This window comes from Ananas comosus, linkage group 4 (genome assembly GCF_001540865.1).
Source record: "Ananas comosus cultivar F153 linkage group 4, ASM154086v1, whole genome shotgun sequence".
Taxonomy (NCBI): domain Eukaryota; kingdom Viridiplantae; phylum Streptophyta; class Magnoliopsida; order Poales; family Bromeliaceae; genus Ananas; species Ananas comosus.
The window spans coordinates 14,055,823-14,074,104 of NC_033624.1; the positions used below are offsets into that span (position 1 = coordinate 14,055,823).

Sequence of the window (18,282 nt, forward strand, 5' to 3'; positions counted from 1 at the left end):
TCTATCCTGCGACTTGCGATGCCGCGGCGCCCCGCCTCCCACGGCTATAAATATCGGCGTTATGCGCGGAGTCGTTGCAGTATTCACTGACCATTTGGCGAGCTCCCCTTATCCATCTCACCATAATCATAATTCCCCCCTTATTCCTATTCCTATTCCCATTTTTTTCCTTATTCTCTATTCCTCATCTCTCTCCCTCTCTTCTTATTCTCCCCGACTTATTCTTCGACTTATTCTCCGATCGACAATGTGCGGAATACTAGCCGTGCTCGGCTGCTCCGACGATTCGCAGGCCAAAAGAGTTCGAGTTCTCGAGCTCTCTCGCAGGCAATTTATCTAACAATAATTTTCTTTCTTTTTGTTCCATTTGGTTTGTAACATTTCGATTGTTCTTGTACATTTCTTAGTGCTATTTTGAAAAAAAAAAAAAAAATCAATTTTATCATTATTTTCTTAATCTTACATAGGTTTTGTACGAATCGTCAACGAATCCTAATAAATAAATAACAAGAATAAAATAGTAATAAGAACAATAATAATAATAAACAATATGGTCGAGATTGTGGACCCAAAAATATTACATATGACATGTTGATGAGGACCATTTGACATGATCTGATGGACCTACACGTACGCGGACTCCGAGCGCAACATATGAAATGATCAGGGATCAAATTAATGAATTATGAACTATTGAATCAACTTACATGTAAATTGGAAAGAATAATTTAAGAGATTAGTTAATTTTTCCCCAGTAATAGAAAGAGTTTTAGTTCAAATAAACAAGGAACAAGGCACAACATTGACTTCATGATTGATAGATTATCGAAATGTCACGCTCTGACGTCCCTGTCAATCGGAGTCAACATTCTGTTATTATATAACTTGGAGTTATTTGCATAATTCTCTTGGAACCTTTTTTTTTTTCTGATTTTTATTAGTATCATAGGAGTGTATCTATATATATATTCTTATATAAACTTATAAGAAGAAGGCCCCTTTTTTTCTTTTTTTTTTCTTTTTTTTTTTTTCTGTTTTTGTTATTTTGAGACAGGTTGAAGCATCGAGGCCCGGATTGGAGCGGATTGCATCAATTTGGAGATAACTTTTTAGCGCATCAACGACTAGCGATCATCGATCCTGCATCTGGAGATCAGCCTCTCTACAATGAAGACAAAACCATCGTCGTCACGGTATAAATTCTTATTATGCTAAAGAATAAGGTAATTCACAAATAGCAGATATGGTTTCAGAGGACTGGACTTAATTCAAAGAAGATGTTGCATTTTGATTTTAGCAAGTCAAAGTAGTTCAGGATCACATAACTTGTGATTCATGACAAATAATTTATCTGAAATCAAGATTTTACGAACAATAATTTTAAGAATTTCCAGATCAATATCTGCAACTTCAGAGATGTAGTCATGTTGATATGTTATCAGCACCAGAAAACATACAAACTTTTGTGATATTAACATTGTAGTTACTGAATTAATAGAGAGAGAACATTGTTTGTGAAATTATAGGTGAATGGAGAGATTTACAACCATGAAGAACTGAGGAAAAGCTTGGCTAATCACAAATTTAGGACAGGAAGTGATTGCGAAGTTATTGCTCACTTGGTAAGAGCCCTTAAATTGCGTTTTTTTTGTTTTAAAGTTATTGAGTGATCCATTTCGTCGTCGTAGGTTGCTGTAACTAAAATAGTTTTGTTTCTTGTTTTCGAATTTGATAGTATGAGGAACATGGAGAAGGATTTGTCGACATGTTGGACGGCATCTTCTCATTTGTTTTACTGGACACTCGCGACAACAGCTTCATCGCCGCTCGCGATGCAATCGGAATCACTCCGCTCTACATCGGATGGGGGCTTGATGGTGATTTGTTCGAAACCATCAAAGAGTTTTGTCGATCAACACATATTTCTGAATAACGCTGAGAAATTAAGTGCTTTAAAATTTGTCATGTTATCTATAGGATCTGTTTGGATATCGTCAGAGATGAAGGGACTGAACGATGATTGCGAACACTTTGAGGTGTTCCCTCCGGGTCACTTATACTCGAGCAAAGAAGGCGGTTATAAGAGGTGGTATAATCCGCCGTGGTATTCGGAGGCGATTCCGTCGGTTCCTTACGATCCCCTCGTCCTCAGAAAGGCATTTGAGAATGTGAGGCTCACTGCTATTTTAGTTATCAGCAAAGTCATATTTGATACTTCAATTTCCACATGAGACCGCGAAGTTTTAGTAGTGACAATGGCCTACTGATTTGTTTTAGGCTGTAATCAAGAGGCTTATGACTGATGTTCCTTTCGGAGTTTTATTATCCGGTGGGCTCGATTCGTCGTTGGTTGCTGCCGTCACTGCACGGCATCTCGCTGGAACGAAAGCGGCAGAACAGTGGGGCACTCAACTCCATTCCTTCTGTGTTGGCTTAGAGGTTAGTCATTCGGAATTTTCCTTTTCTTTTTCTGAAAATAGTTTAGATCTTAAGGTCTTTTTACTGACCCCTTCATTTTCCGACAGGGCTCGCCTGATCTAAAGGCTGCAAGAGAGGTTGCCAATTATCTGGGAACTGTCCACCATGAGTTTCACTTCACTGTTCAGGTAAATGGATAGTTTAGTTAGCTGGCGCGCAAATGTAAAAGAAATTTCAATGGGAAATGATTTCTGATTGAGTTAGGTCCAAAATGGCAGGATGGTATTGATGCAATTGAGGATGTGATCTACCACATTGAGACTTACGACGTGACGACGATAAGAGCTAGCACACCTATGTTCCTCATGTCGCGTAAGATCAAGTCGCTCGGAGTTAAGATGGTGATCTCAGGGGAAGGTTCGGACGAGCTTTTTGGCGGCTACCTGTATTTCCACAAGGCACCTAATAAGGAAGAGTTCCACCGCGAGACGTGCCGCAAGGTAGAGGACTAGTTTCTGTCTTGCCTTATCTTTCACACTTTGATTTTATTCTATTTCAGCAAATCTAATTTCATTTCCTTAACTTTCAGTGTGTTGGGAGATCTGGTCATTCTGATTTCTGTTACAAATTATGATCTTGATTCGAATTTACAGATAAAAGCCCTTCATCAGTATGACTGCCTACGAGCAAATAAGGCGACATCAGCCTGGGGTTTGGAAGCTCGCGTGCCTTTTCTCGATAAGGAGTTCATTAATGTCGCGATGAGCATTGATCCTGAGTGGAAATTGGTAAGTTCATTAAAAAATTAAAAAGAAGAAAGAAAAGTAGTAACCATACTTCGATCCTTAATACGACTCTATGATCTCCAATATTGATACTATCATGTTATCATTTTCTCGTTGGATATGCCCAGATCAAGCCCGATCTTGCACGAATCGAGAAGTGGGTGCTGCGAAAGGCTTTTGATGATGAGGAAAACCCCTACCTCCCTAAGGTTTCATATTTATTCTGATTCTTTGTTGGGTAAGTAGTAAACTAAGTAAATACGGAAAAGTTTCTAAGTAGAATTGCATGCACTATTCTTTTGCAGCATATTCTGTATAGACAGAAAGAGCAATTCAGTGATGGTGTTGGCTACAGTTGGATTGATGGTCTAAAAGCACACGCCTCCGAGCACGTAAATTTCTCACACTAATCATTCAACCATCAGTGAATTGTTTCTCAGTGATTTTATCTCTAACTTGAGAATATATACACTGTATATTTGTTTCAGGTGACTGAGAAAATGATGCAAAACGCGGCGCATATATACCCACATAACACACCAACAACAAAGGAGGCATACTACTACAGAATGATCTTCGAGAGGTTCTTCCCGCAGGTGATTAAATTCGAAGCCTAAAACGAGTTCTTCGCTTCATTAGTTATCCCCCATAATTTGACGAATTCGAGTTTGAATTTTGAAATCGAAATTGAATTCCGTCTTTCTGCAGAATCCTGCGAGATTGACAGTGCCAGGGGGTCCCAGTGTGGCTTGCAGCACTGCAAAAGCTATCGAATGGGACGCGCAATGGTCGGGCAATCTCGACCCGTCGGGCCGTGCAGCTCTCGGAGTTCATTTGTCGGCTTACGACCATCCCTTACCGGCTGCCATCGCGACCGGCAACAAGAAAACAAGGATGGTGGAAGTGCCAACTCCAGAGCTTGTAATTAGCTCCTGATTATTCAGCAGTAGTACCCAAAAATTATACTGAGTTGTTGATCCCAGTATTAGAATATTGTGACTTATTGGGATCAAATGAGTGGTGTGTGACTTGAGCTGAGCTTGTTTTATCTTTTAATTTTTCTAGTTGGTTGCATGTATAATGAATGCAATCAGTTTTCTCTGCAGTGTTTGTGACTTTTATCATAACCCAAGATGATGATCAAATTGCTCATAAAACCAATTGTGCATTGTAAAATGAATTGTTTCTACTTGGATTAAAAATAGAAGTTATTTTTGTTTAGATGTAGAAGAGTGCAGTGTAGAAAAGCTGGTTCCAGGTATCCGGGAGGCCGGGGAGGCACCAGTGGCTGCAGTCGGCGGAGCGGTCGGGGTTCACGCGCTGCTCGGGGGTGAGATCACCGCTGTAGATGGACGGGTGGCCGTCCTTGCGCAGCTCAGAGAGTGCGGTGATGTCGAGAAAGTGGGCCGGAGTGCTCATCGAACCGATCACGGCCCGCAGAATTCGGTTCTGGTCAGTGTCTGACGCAGCCGTATTGTTCAGCCTGGCCATGGGCGCCGTCTCGCCGTAGCAGTTCTTCGATACCGGATTGTCCCACTCTGCCGGGCTGTAATAACAGCATGGAAAGAAACATATTCTATCGAATTATTCGGTGCAGCAGCAGTAGCTGCCTCTATTAAGTGATTTGAAAAGAAAAAAAACTATTAAAGAGTTTTTTCGCTGTAGCGAAAAAACAGAAACAAAATTTCGAATTCTTAAAAATAAAAACTACAAATTACACGAGTTAAATTTTGAAGCCTAATTGCGGCAGAGCTCATCTCTAGCAATACTACTCACACAGCCAATTCAAATATCTGTGCTGAGTCAGTCAAAGCTTTAGAAAATTCAGCTTTCACAGTTTCTAATATCAGTGGCCCTGCACCTGACTCCATATTTGTACCAAACTGGGTAATGTTGTGGTTAGTTGAAGGTTTATCACCATCGTAGTCAGAGTAAGAAAAAGTTACTATCTACAACTGTTGTATCTTGTACATGTTTTTCATCATATCTCATATTTCAATTCTTACGATTCATGAGTTGCAATCTTTTCGCCACTGAAAAGTTGAACTGTATGAATTAGAGCCTAAGAATCTAAGATACACTGGATGATGATACATAAAAATAGGGTGCACAGATATACAGATAAACAAAATACAGATAGTAATTTAAAGAGAGAGAGAGAGAGAGAGAGAGAGAGAAAGAGAGAGAGAGAGAGTACTTGTAATGAGTGGGAGAGGTGGATTGAAAAAAGACTCTGGTCCTGGTCCTATCAATGTTGAGGTCCACCCAGTTAGCCCATGTGCTCATCCCTTTCTGGAAAGCTATTAACCTGTCCATGTCCATGTAGTATGCACCCCCATCCCCCATATAATCCCACCTGCATACATGCACCCATCATTAGCACCTAATCAATCATTAACATCCTCGATTACAATTCTGATCAATAATAACTGGAAACATTTGATAGATTCAACGTATCTGCTCCGTCGATAATAAGTTATGAATACGAGAAAAAATAATTACCCTTGAAGAGCTCCTTTGTGGGTCCACCAGTGGCCTGAGTTAAAAATCAGCACATCTGTCTCTCTCCACGCGCCGCCATTTAGAGATATGTCATCGAGCTGAAGTATCCTCTTCCCTTGAACCACATCTATGTTGACAAGATACGGTGCTCGATAGAATGAGACCGACACTCCGTACTCCTGTATGTATTCAATCCAAACACTATCAAATTTTAAAAAAAACTCGATTGTTTATGCATCATAGGGTAAAATTTTATATAAGGAATTATGTTTATTAACATCGTGTGCTAACTATTTTAACCACATTTCATATGCATGAAATCAAATAGTTTATTTTACAATAAAAAGAATGCCCATAAAATAAAAGGTGAGATATATGCTCCTCACAATGAAACAGGAATCACTGCCTACATTTCAGAATTTCTTTTTTCCTAACTTAGAAAAAAAAAAAGAAAAAACATACCAAGAACTTGAAAGTGGAGAGAGGATCTCCGCCGATCATTTGCGTAGGCGATTGTGGGACGGCGGAGTGGATCATGCAGACCAGCGACTCCCATTGATTCCGTCCGAGCGAGTCGCCGACGAACATTATCGTCTTCCCCCTCATCCTTGTCAACAAATCCACCCCATCGAACCTGGTCGACATTATTCATATACTATGAAATGAAGTACAAGGACCGAATTGCGATATCGCGCGCTGTGTTTTCTACACATGTTTTATTTGAAATGACGAGACTATAAATAATATATTTGATTTTCATTCGGCGATAATCCCGCCATTTCGAACGTAAACTTCTTATATATAGCACTTAAAAAGATTTAAATTTGGAGTACAACTGAGACCTGGGGAGCTCGCAGTTGGCGGGCCTCCAGCGGTACCGGAGGTAGTCGGTGTCGGGCCGGCCGTAGAGCTGGCAATTGAACTCGGCGTCGACGACGGGGCAGCTCAGCGACTGGTAAAGCGGGTACGAGTCGTCGCGGACCCAACTTCCCGAGAACACGTCGCAGGCCGACGGTTGGTCGGTCGGGACACCCCGCGACGGTCGAGGCCGCCTCCGCAGGCCTACCGCCACCGCCGCTGCCGACCCCGAGAAGTATCGGAGCATAAGAAATGCTAGTAAAACAAAAATTGAAACAACATTCCTACTACTGCTGCTGCTGCTGCTATTGCTGCAACCCATGATAGAAGAAGGGAATTAATGAAAGGGAAAAGAGAAGATCAAAATGGTGAGTTTGTGTAATAATAAGTTGTATGGTTTTTAATTAAGTTTGTGAGGAGAGTTGCAAGTGAACATGGGGATTGAAATGAATTCACGTGAGGTGAGAATTTTTTGGGGGGGTTGGATTTTATGTTGGGTGGGTTGGAGGGGGTCCGCATTCGGTGGGAGGAAGAGGACACGAATCGTTTTGGGAGTTTGTGGAGTTTTTGTGTGGATTCTTTGCTTTGTCACGAGCTGTGTAGATCTCTCTCTGGGTTTAGAAAACTGTTAAACAGATATTACAGGGATAAGGTTGTTTATTATTCACTGTGAGATATAGAAAGTTTTTTTTTTTTCTGATTTAGAAGTTTTTATTGCAGGAAATGTTAAAATGAATTTTTAGGTTGAGATGTAGAAGAGAATAATTTGCTTAGCATTTGATGATTTGTTAAAAAAAACAGAAGAAAAGTTATTAAAAAAAGCAGCTACCCTTGGTTTGTATAGGATAGGTAAACAATATACTGTGTCCAAAGTAATATTTGAAGTACTTCAATGTTCAAACCCACCACTCTGTTTCTGAATTATTGCTCATCAGCTTCATCATTCTCATACTACCAAAATGCTTGTGCTTAGAATTTTCTATGTTATTTTTTTTATTTTTGGCTAGTCCGTAATAAATACATAATAATTGCTTCTCAAAAGAGAAAAGGATAGCTGCAGCAACAAAGTTAGTGATAAAAGTGGGCCCACTGACCTACCAAGGCACCAAGGCTACTTTTTTGCTTTGATATCTTCTTTTCTTTTTGAAGTGGGGATAAAAGCTATGAACCTCCATTAATGTCAAACAATTCCAACCTATTTCTCTAGTTGAGAAAGAATCATATATATATACAAAGGTGACAAAAACTTTGGTATGCTTTTCTTTGCAGAGGCATGCAGAGATGCATTCCTTCTTATCTTATGCCTTTCCCTCTTGCTTTTGATTTTTGGATTCTTTTGTAGCTCTTGGGCACAGGAGAGAAACATAAAGTAGAAAAGAACAGGGTAAAAGTGCAAGTAGCAACCTTGTGGTATAAGTTTGTGATTTCCTAGTTTTGGGAAATTGCTTATTCTATTTTTTTTTTTTTGAGAGAGATAAGTAGCACGCTACCCGCTTCGTTTATTTCATTTAGAAATAAACTTAGTTAGAAATATGAATCAACTAGAATTCGAACTTGAAATCTCGGGTACCAACCATCAAGCGCTAGCGCTTTGCCACTTGCTCTAGGGACAGTCGGTGAAATTGCTTATTCTCACATGCATGTTTTAGGTACTTTGCTTCATGAGAATGCTTTCAAGTGTATCTAAGATTATCCCTTAATACAAAAAAACATATATAAGCTTTTGGTGCTATCATCATCATCATCATCATCATCATCATCATCATCAACATCAACTTTTGTGTCAGCTTTGATTAAAAGAGATGACAGTTACAGTTCTACATGATTTTTGCCAAACTTCTCAAAACAAATGAAAAGGAAAAAATAAGGCTCCTTCCATCAATTAAAACTGAGTGTACGCTATACAAGAGTTTTAGGGTTCAGCAGCTATACTACATGACTATTTCCTCTCTACACGATTCCATCTATTAGAGCAAATTGATTATTTCTTCCACAAATCTCTCGAACCGAAAAACAGAAATAGACCAACCTATTGTATGTCTTCAGTACAAATTAACAACTATAGTCACAAATCAATCAGGATACATGCGACATACATGTTATCATACATTTTATTGTAATCATATAATAGAAGGGGCAAGGAGAAGTCAAATGAGGTTCCGAAAAGTTTAATTAGCATTCATGCGACCTGCAGCTACCGATGTAGTCCTCCAAAACCATACATATTCACGAGCCCAAAAGACAGCTCTTTAGAGCACAATAGTAAATTTAAATTACATTAGAAACTTAAGAGCACATAGTAAATTTAAATTACATCAGAAACTTACTTGTGTGAAAGCACTCATTGGTTGGTTAAGCAAATTGCAGAAGATAACGAGAAACCATTGGCACTTCGGACATGAAGAGCAATGCAAACACTTGATCAGAGCTCTTATCAGTTATCACCATGCAGATTGCCTTCCGGGCTTTTATGGCCCTTTCTTTGTATGTATAAATTGTGGGGGCGCCAAAAGAAGCTTTGACGTGGAAATGTAAGTGCACTAAACCGGGGAACAACACGCACACTTCAATATAAGAGCTCTTCAAAAACTGGATCTACACTGCCTCCCCACTTCCCATGGTACAGCTCTAGAAGCTTCTCAGCTGGTGTCACTCCTGTCGGAAGATTGTTCAAGAATTATGATTAGAAGCAAAGCTATGAGGCTCAAAGGACATAAAAAAGGTGAAACTATTCAAGTTTAGCATGTGCGCACAAGCGAGCGTGTGAATGACAGAATTGTATATATCCTTGTCTATGCGTGTAAATACATAATGGCATGCGTGTCTACGTGTGTGAGGGTAGAAAGATTTCACTCTTTCCCTTTCCATTCAGCACAGATTTCAAAATCGATTCCTTGAGTTCTTCAAATAAAAGATTCAAACAGCAAGTTCTTGGCAAAAAACAACCTAAATTTCCTAGGTCTCTAAATAGCAGTTTGAAATAGGAACATTCCCTACTCAAATAGTATCGTAAATCACATCCTATCATTGATAGAGGACGAAGCGCAAGCAACATAATAAAAGGTCTCACCAGTTCTGACTATTTCAGTAACTTCTTTCAAAAAACCAGTTTCTTTGTAACCTCTTCTCTCCAATCCGTCCTGCATTATTGTTAGAAAAGACCGAAAAAAATCATCATGTACTAAACTAATGTGCGCTAAGGAAACATCAGCAAGTCATTGATTCTCTAGAAGAAACCTTAGACATGTTTAGAACATCTTCAGCAACATGTCTTAACAGTCCATCTCGAAATGGCGTCTTCAGACCAGTAACTGGAACCTGGTAAAAGAGACAGCTTGTAAATGTAGGATGCAAAGCAATCATGATACACTATCATAATTCAACCAATAAAGCAGGAAGCAATCAGAAGAGAAGTTATATAACTCAATTTTCCATAACATAAACCATCAATTGTGCGACATTCCTGGCAAAGTGAAATTGAGATGGGCCTTCAATTTCAAAAAAGAAACAAGAAAATTTGAAAAAAGTAGGGGAGAGAAGAGATAAAGACTCGGGCTCAAAACTGAAGGAAGGGGGGAAAAAACACACAAAACATGCTGGGAATACTGTCTATTTCTTAGGCATATTTTATCACCTTTCTCCGTAACATTTCTCTCTCTTCTTTTGTCCAATCAGCAGTCATGTCTAGAACATTTTGTAGTGAAATCTCATCATATAATAAGCCAACCTGCAAATTAAATCAGCTACATATTAAGAAGTATCAGAAGGGTAAATAGAAGTAAAAAGGATTTGCAAAGATGAACGGAAACAGGCTACAGATGCATTATCTCTGATTTACAACGTCTAACCGGCAGTAATTCCTTGGAACCCTTACATCATATACGTCGGAAGAAATGATGTTATATACTACAAAGTAAGATGTAATACCCAAAACGCTGGCAAAGCACATAATCTCCTCCAAGGACCGCCATCAGCACCCCTCATTTCCAGGTACCTTTTCAGTCTAACCTGCAAATTTGAAAAAGACAAAAAAGAAATAAAGAATTCAGTTGAGTAGAAATATAATAGCACCTTCCTATCTCCTCAGGCAAAAATCAGGTAAAACACACCTCAGGGAAAATTGTTGTTAGATGATTCTCCCAATCATTCAGAGTCGGGAGTTCCCCAGGAAGAGGAGGAAGCTTCCCTACCATAAAATCCTGCATATATATCAAAAGATACAAATAGAAACAAAAAAACTTCATTGACTAGCATCATAACTGAAGCACTGTTATAAAGCTATTACTACAAGCCAACATTAATCACAAAGAAGAGACAGAATGAAACCCGGAAGGACAATCCAGTACAATCGATATACTTCTTGTTTCGATAGACAAAGTACATAGGAACGTCCAGCGCATAGTCCACATATTGTTCAAATCTGCAAGAACGAACCAACAATATTAATGGAACTGACCAGTAAGACATTTCTGGTTTTGAAACCAAAAAAAATAAAAAAATCGGACAAGTATGAAAGGTAAATGAGGAGAGGAAGAAAAAACTTACCCAAAAGAATCATCAAAAACAAATGGGAGCATACCCGTGCGATTATTGTCTGTATCAGTCCAAATATGGCTGCATTTATTGCATGCGATTAAGTTAGAAAAATATCTAGTTAAAAAATAAAAAAAGTAGCATAAAAATATTTAGTTAAAAAAATATATATAAAAGTAGCATAAAGCGCAAAAGATGCACAAAAAGTTACCACTAACCTCCTCATGCTAAGATAACCATTTGGTTTTCCTTCTGTGAAGGGCGAATTAGCAAATATTGCAGTTGCAATCTGTTGCAAAAGCTAGCCAACCTTAATCGGTAAATTAACCAAGAACAGTATAGAAACAGATAGAAGTGTCACCCACAGGCTGTAGAGCAAGACCGGCACGGAATTTCCTGATCATATCCAGTTCGGAACTGAAGTCGAGATTAACCTATTAGCAAAAAATAAATTTTTAGTTTTACAAGCACTACAGCATCTCCATAAATTGCAAGGCTGCTCTATTACAAAATAAAATTGTCAAGTACTTTGACTATATCGTAGTAGAGACAAGCAAACTATAATTTGCTCACAAATGAAATAGGTTGAAGGCCTCACCTGTACAGTGCATGTCCGGAACATCATATCAAGACCAAGAGTACCTACTTTAGGCATGTAATTCCTCATGATTTCATACCTTCCCTGTACATTCATGAACAATTTCTTAGTTTAATGCCTAACAAGCTGTTGAGTTTGCAGAGCTGCATTTCTCTCCGGATATTGCATGCAATACCCTGTTGTATATAGATTCCTACCTAAAGAAACTGGTAGACAAAAATCAGGATATGAACTACAGTACCACACTATATCAAGATGGATAGAAGTCCTAAGACACACAGGCTTGCAAAAGTACAGCATGGAATTACATTATTAAGAATGGCTAACAAAAATTACAAAATTATTAATTTAGATCATTATTGGTATGAATAAAAAATAGCATCAGTAATGCCGATGAAGTATTTTTAAAAAATAGCAAGCATTGTCATGTGACTTATGACCGTGGCAAAAGTTCTATTTTATACAATTTGCAAGAATGACGCACAGCATGCCATTTTCTCTTGTAACTTTCCTCTTAAATTATTCATTATACAAACAAGAAGAAAAAAAATGTCTATGTTCTACTTTAATATTTACTCCTTACATAACAGTAGTACTACAATAGAGTTAGGTTGGTAAAAGTAATTCTAAGCCATTTTACTGAGAATTCAAGACTATGAGCCTGGTTAAAGGCCATCATGTGACCAATTCTTGCTGCAGATGTTGATTGAATAATTAGATGCATCTGATGGGTAAATTTACAAATCAGGCATCATGTTGCCTTGACTAAAAAGTGTTATCCAAAAGATAGCCCTGTCCTTGATTTTGTCCATTACACGTTGAAACATGCAGAGATAAAAATTCAACTGGATTGAGTGCTTCTACCTACCCACAAATCCAAATAGTTATCCTCCTGAGTTTGAATAGTGTCTAGTGTCCAAAATGACACAAGTAAATAGAGGGATAAACAACTAAGCGAACACTTAAAATTCACCAATAATATGATGCACAGAACCAATTAACTCCAAATCATGGGAACACAACTGTGTTTTTCAATAAGTGGCAAACAATGGTCATATTCAAAACTTACAAATAGCTGAAAGAAACAATAGCATAAAATCCACAGGAAACAAAATGTAATATCCACACAGTTTTGCCTTAGCTCTCAAGTAAAATGCAAGTCCTTCCTTCTCTACAAGCGGATAACTTAAAAGGCAGCCATACCTTGGGCATGATAGGTATGTCCTTAAGACCCCACTTTGGCTGAAAACCAATTCCCAGAAATCCTATCCCCATTTCCTCTGCCACAGCTTTCACCTATCAAATAGCAGTCTGGGTGAACAACTCAACCATGAAACTGAATGACATTACCCAACAAAATTTTGTTTACATATGAAACGATAAATCTGCATTCCAATTTAGAATGAACTTAAATAACATTATGTGGTGATTCAATATTGAATCTTTGTTCATCTGATCCTAGGATTAACCACTTCCAATAAGGAAAACTTGCCACCCAAGCTCTTAAATGGTTGAATCTTCACCGAGAAGAAAAGGCACATCCTTTTATATCATGGAAATGTGTTTTCATAGAGTAAAAGAATTTACTCTTGATAACAAAAAGAAAAAATCATCAGTGCAAGTTACCTGATAAAGATGTGAATTGACCTCGGCACAAGTTTGATGCAATGTCTCAAGAGGTGCACCACTAAGCTCAAATTGGCCACCAGGCTCCAATGAGATGCTTTGCTTTCCCTATTTCTTAGAAAGGAAACATGTAAAATACCAACACATTTATAAACCTACCATTTCCACATATTAACCATTTGAGCTAGTATAGTGTGGAGAAGTGCCAAGACATAACATTTTGGTTTCACTTGAAGTTATTAATCACGTGTTTATTAGCTGGCGCATTTTTAGATGATCAACTGTTAAAATTTAAAACAAGAAAGAAAATTCAGCTAAACATCAAAAATTGCGAAGATGCCTCATTTAAGAGTGATTCAAAAATAAGTGGGGTCAACGGTAAGTCACTGTGAAACAAGGTCCTACAATGTTACCTGTTTAAAGAAATCAAAGATGAAATGAGCGCGTGGAGGCAAGTATGAAAGACAGCACAAAGATGAATAGAGAATTCTTGTGAATTTACACTTAAAATTGATGCAAAACGAATCAATATTTGTGGCGTACTAATGTGAATTGAAGTCACATCGAAACCCTAAATAGGTCTAAGTGTGAGCAAAGGCGAATCTATATTAAGCTACTTAACAAGTTTGAAACTCACTAAAAGGCAAATGAAAAGTTTGATTTAAATAAAAGAAAAAAGATGAGGACGTGGAAGAGCCAAGCTACTTTATTACTTTTAAAAACTTTACATTGCCCATTCATATAAGCCAAGAGCAAGCTACTGCATGAACATGGGCTGATATATTAATATCACTGCCAGAAGCGTCTGATCAACAATATAATAAGATAGTTCGTTCACCTGTTTTAGGCCAATAACATAATCTCCTTCCATTATTCTATCCCAATCAAATCTCTCTGCAAGACCATTCAGCAAGTCACGGATCTGCTCATACTTCATAGGCCGCAAAGTTCCAAATTCGAAACCAAACTTTTCATGCTCGGTACCAATTCTGCCCAAAGAAACATGCGTGAGATGCAAACAATCTGACAAATAGCTCGCGTATACTCCTCCACAACTACAGAGATAAGTCATCAGCCAGTTCTAACACACCAGAAATTTAACATGATTATTTTTGAACCATTCAAACCACAAAAAAGTTTCACCCACATTCTAGGAACGATATATAACAAAGAGAAAATAAGACATGCAGAAAAGTAAACAAAAGCCGATTATGTTGTTTAAAATAACAAACTTGAGTGCAAAAGAAATGTAAATAAATAAGATTCATCGTATTTCAAAGCCATTCCTGAGTCCATTCGCTCAAAATTTAGATCAAACTGCGTAAAAAAGATGCCCATACTATCAAGTCAAAATCAATGTTGAGACATCTACATTAAAGATCCATACAGTCAGATATTAATTAGACTATATGAAATATGTACCGACTATAAAGTGTTAGAATCTTTCGGCCTCTTTTAGATATGAACAGGGACAAGTATCTACGCTATCAGAGGTGTCAACGAATTTTACAATGAAAATAATCCTGAAGGAACAAAAATATGTAGACCACCTCAAGCATAGACCATTTCAAAAGAGGCCCCCAAGCTTTTTTTTTTATTCTTTGTCTCAATTGATACCCCTACAACTTTTTCTTATTTTGATTTGACTTATTTCGGTTAATAAATTGGAGACTCCATTGAATTCAACAATTGTATGAAGGAACTGTCTTTCATTAATAGATAATTACTGGTAACTAATAAGACATTTAATTTTAACGGAATACCCCATTCGACTGCTAAGAATACTGAAAACAAAACAATCAAAAGCTGAGGTGATCTCAACAGAGAACAAATAGTTAAAGTAAGGGGGTCCATATCAAAATGGCCTCTTGTTAGTTGAGAGTATCTTCATACTTACTTTGTAATTTAACTTAAATCAGACAAAAACTCTGGGAAAAGACAAAAAAAAATTGTTAATTTCTCAGATAAATCGGGAGAAATTACCTCCATTTCTCCTTGGACTTGCACCCGGAAGCAAGGTACCCCACAAGATCCTCTTTTGTCAGGGGGTCCGTCACAACCACAGCATCCTCCGTCGGAGGGCTCGCACCAACCACCACTCGTCGCCCTCTCCTAACCCTAGAAACACCCAAACGAATTCGCCGCGACTCCTCTCCCTCTCTCTCACCAAAGAGACGAAACGCACAAAACTCTCCTTCACTCCCCATTACACTTTGCACCAAAAGGTGCATCCACCACCTCAGAACCACGAATACGGTTAATCGGTGGCCGAGAAGCGACCGCCATTACTCTTCCGTGCCCTAATTACGACCGAACAGTAGAAAGAGCACAAATTTCCCAAAATAGAACCAAAAACAGCCGATAATCCTGCATACGACATCAAATCATCCTTAAACTCCAAAACGGGAGAAATAGAGCTTAGTATAGATCAAAACAGGATTCAATCCGAATTCTACCGTAAATGGCTCAATTTGAAGGGACAAAAAAAAAAAAGAAAAAAAAAAATCCGACGAGAGTAGAGGATCGAAGAGAAGTACCCGTAGGATTAGGGTTTTGGAAGCTAGGGCTCGGGGCGATCGGAGAGAGGGAGAAGAGGAAGCGAGGGCTCTCTCTCTCTCACCGCAAAGACCTCAACTGCGTGCAGCTAAAAGAGAGCCTAAAAATGGCGTCGGCGCAGGCCATAAATAGCGTGGCCGCAGGGGATGTGGGCTTACGAAGGCTATTACTACACCCTGCACCGGTGTATTTATGCACCCCGTGTATATTATTACTGACATTTGAAAAAGTAAATTTTATAACTTTTTTCATTTATATATATTAGATAATTCTAGCTCCACATATATTTCATATATATATATATATATATATATATATATATATATTATTAATAAATAATTCGATGAGTAAGATTCTAATTATACAAGGTTTTTCACCAAAAAGAATTAAGCCATGTGGTGTAGGAACTCTAAACTCATACACCAGGTGCAGGAAAATTGTTTTCTCGGTTCGCGAGGCGTCCGCCGATTGGGCCCACGTGGACTAGCTGTCGACACGTCAGCAGCATCTCGAAGTGTGCGAAGTCCTCTCCGGGAGGAGGCGGAGGACTACAATTTAATTTAAAAAAATAAACAAAAAATAAAAAAATTTAATAAAAAATATATAAAATTGAGAGAAATAATTTAATTTGTTGAAAATATCACATCATCTATATAATAATCGGTCACATTTTCGATCCAGGTTGCAGTGTCGTGGTCGTGTTCATCAATCAAATCAAATAAGACATTAAATTTACACTTTAACATTTTATCTAAAAAATAATTGCAAAATATTTAAAAAAAAAAAAATAGATAGCACCCTATCTGTTTCGTTTAGATATAAATTTAGCTGAAAATACGAATCAACTAGAATTCAAATTTGGAATCTCGGATACTAATCATCAAATTCTTGATCACTTGCTCTAGAAGCAATCGGTAAAATAAATAATTTTTTGATCAGACAAGTTATACCCTCTCAACTCAGATGCAGTACGAGTGAAGTGGGAGGATGATGGGCTTAACTGCGTCCGTCGCTTTTTGCAGCAGACACTCCAACAGCTTTTGACGTAAATTATTTTGGGCCGTACGAATAAATCTCTGCGCCTTTCGACCCCCCTCCTTTATCCTTCGCTCTTTTTTAAGCTCTTTTCGAGGTCCCATTTCCTTTTGTTTTTTTTTTCTTCAAAAACCTCCATTGTGATTTCGTAGTTTCTCATTTTGCCCTCCTGTAATTTAGAATGTATCAAATTGCTCTCCTGTAATTTCGTTTTTATTTTTTCGGTAGCTTTTTCGTTAATATTTTATTAAATTATATACAAAAAATTTCAGATACCCATCTAGATTTATCAAATATTCACTTTAGTACCCTTTAATTTTAACTTTATCACTGATTTAAGAAAAAAAAATAATGAAATTGATAAGAAAAAGAGAAAAAAGAAACCACAGGAAGGCAAATTGGTACATTTTAAACAACAGGAGGGGCAAAGTGAGAAACTACGAAACCACAGGAGGGGGTTTTTGAAGTTTCCCCTTTTTTCTTCTTAAAAAATAAATAAATAAATAAATAAAACAAGTGGGAGGGTGTAGTGTAGCTTTTGGATGGCACATGAGATAGTGGGCCCCAATTGGGCCGAGCTTTTATTATTGGTAGGCCGTGGCAAAATAGTAATTGGGCCTAAGAGAATATTCCCAAGCCTACGTGTGCGCTTACGCATCAATGCATCATCCCCCGGGCTTCACCCTCTTCTTTAATGCCATTATATTGGAGCAGGTTTAAAAGATGTTGCTCTCCTTTTATAATGCTAACTTTGTTGGAACGTGACTCCACAGCTAGCTTCAGAAAGAAGAAGCAGGAATAAAAAATAAAAAATAAAAAAAAATAAAAAAACACCTAGCCTGCACAGAACTCAATTAGCTGAGAGATTGATTGCCGGTACTTGAGTCTCACGTTTAAAGCCTAGTTGCTTTTCATTTCTAGCTCGATTCATCTATTCATTTGTAATTGGGTCCGCGTTCTCTAGTGTCAGATCAAATACGCCATTACCAATTACTATCCAAATCAGCAAACATTTTGATGGAAGAGACTCGCTTGAAACAATTACATGCTCAATTGCAGATATTTTAAAAGATCATAAAGCAAAGTAAAAGACTCAGATGAGGTTAGTAATGGAAAGTGCAATTTACCGTACATATATATATATATATATACATATATATATATATATATATATATCTGAAACAATTTTTGTAAAGAAGAAACAAAAATCATCTTTTTTTAGGTTCTAAATGCATATGCTGAAAGAAGGAACTTGGGAGCGTCCTAGCTTCAGATGGAAAGGAGATGGGAGCGTATTGAAAAGACAAAAGTGCTTGAAAAGACAAAGTGCTGATAGATACGACATAGATCTCATCATCCACCAGAGAAGAG

General features: G+C 37.9%; 3 protein-coding genes across 3 annotated transcripts; 1 reads left to right on the forward strand and 2 right to left on the reverse strand.

Moving 5' to 3' along the window:
* Positions 72–4,360, forward strand: LOC109708662 (asparagine synthetase [glutamine-hydrolyzing]). Its single transcript, XM_020230479.1, has 13 exons — positions 72–327; positions 1,055–1,193; positions 1,527–1,622; positions 1,736–1,877; positions 1,978–2,168; positions 2,278–2,439; positions 2,526–2,606; positions 2,697–2,918; positions 3,072–3,206; positions 3,332–3,412; positions 3,509–3,595; positions 3,692–3,799; positions 3,912–4,360. The coding sequence occupies exons 1-13, from the start codon at positions 248–250 to the stop codon at positions 4,137–4,139; spliced, it is 1,752 nt and encodes a 583-aa protein (XP_020086068.1). The 5' UTR covers positions 72–247; the 3' UTR covers positions 4,140–4,360.
* On the reverse strand, positions 4,341–7,236 carry LOC109708664 (protein PMR5). The gene is made up of 5 exons (XM_020230481.1): positions 6,548–7,236; positions 6,168–6,339; positions 5,706–5,884; positions 5,401–5,559; positions 4,341–4,749 (listed from the first exon to the last, which is right to left on the reverse strand). Exons 1-5 carry the CDS (start codon positions 6,883–6,885, stop codon positions 4,422–4,424), a joined length of 1,176 nt encoding a protein of 391 aa, XP_020086070.1. The 5' UTR covers positions 6,886–7,236; the 3' UTR covers positions 4,341–4,421.
* LOC109708663 (glutamate--cysteine ligase, chloroplastic) lies at positions 8,646–15,977 on the reverse strand. Its single transcript, XM_020230480.1, has 16 exons — positions 15,858–15,977; positions 15,304–15,687; positions 14,159–14,309; positions 13,321–13,428; positions 12,898–12,990; positions 11,695–11,778; positions 11,462–11,530; positions 11,315–11,385; positions 11,109–11,177; positions 10,890–10,983; positions 10,673–10,762; positions 10,491–10,571; positions 10,198–10,290; positions 9,801–9,881; positions 9,634–9,703; positions 8,646–9,218 (listed from the first exon to the last, which is right to left on the reverse strand). Exons 2-16 carry the CDS (start codon positions 15,549–15,551, stop codon positions 9,130–9,132), a joined length of 1,491 nt encoding a protein of 496 aa, XP_020086069.1. The 5' UTR covers positions 15,552–15,687; positions 15,858–15,977; the 3' UTR covers positions 8,646–9,129.

Excerpts from the sequence above, each read along its gene's own strand:
- LOC109708662 (XM_020230479.1), top strand. The coding sequence starts at position 248 with ATGTGCGGAATACTAGCCGTGCTCGGCTGCTCCGACGATTCGCAGGCC. Across the intron at positions 328-1,054 it reads GTTCTCGAGCTCTCTCGCAG|GTTGAAGCATCGAGGCCCGG; the intron begins GCAATTTATCTA and ends ATTTTGAGACAG. Across the intron at positions 3,800-3,911 it reads TCGAGAGGTTCTTCCCGCAG|AATCCTGCGAGATTGACAGT; the intron begins GTGATTAAATTC and ends GTCTTTCTGCAG.
- LOC109708664 (XM_020230481.1), bottom strand. The coding sequence starts at position 6,885 with ATGGGTTGCAGCAATAGCAGCAGCAGCAGCAGTAGTAGGAATGTTGTT. Across the intron at positions 6,340-6,547 it reads GCCAACTGCGAGCTCCCCAG|GTTCGATGGGGTGGATTTGT; the intron begins GTCTCAGTTGTA and ends AATGTCGACCAG. Across the intron at positions 4,750-5,400 it reads ACCTCTCCCACTCATTACAA|CCCGGCAGAGTGGGACAATC; the intron begins GTACTCTCTCTC and ends CTGTTATTACAG.
- LOC109708663 (XM_020230480.1), bottom strand. The coding sequence starts at position 15,551 with ATGCACCTTTTGGTGCAAAGTGTAATGGGGAGTGAAGGAGAGTTTTGT. Across the intron at positions 10,291-10,490 it reads GTGCTTTGCCAGCGTTTTGG|GTTGGCTTATTATATGATGA; the intron begins GTATTACATCTT and ends TTTAATTTGCAG. Across the intron at positions 9,882-10,197 it reads GAGAAATGTTACGGAGAAAG|GTTCCAGTTACTGGTCTGAA; the intron begins GTGATAAAATAT and ends CTCTTTTACCAG.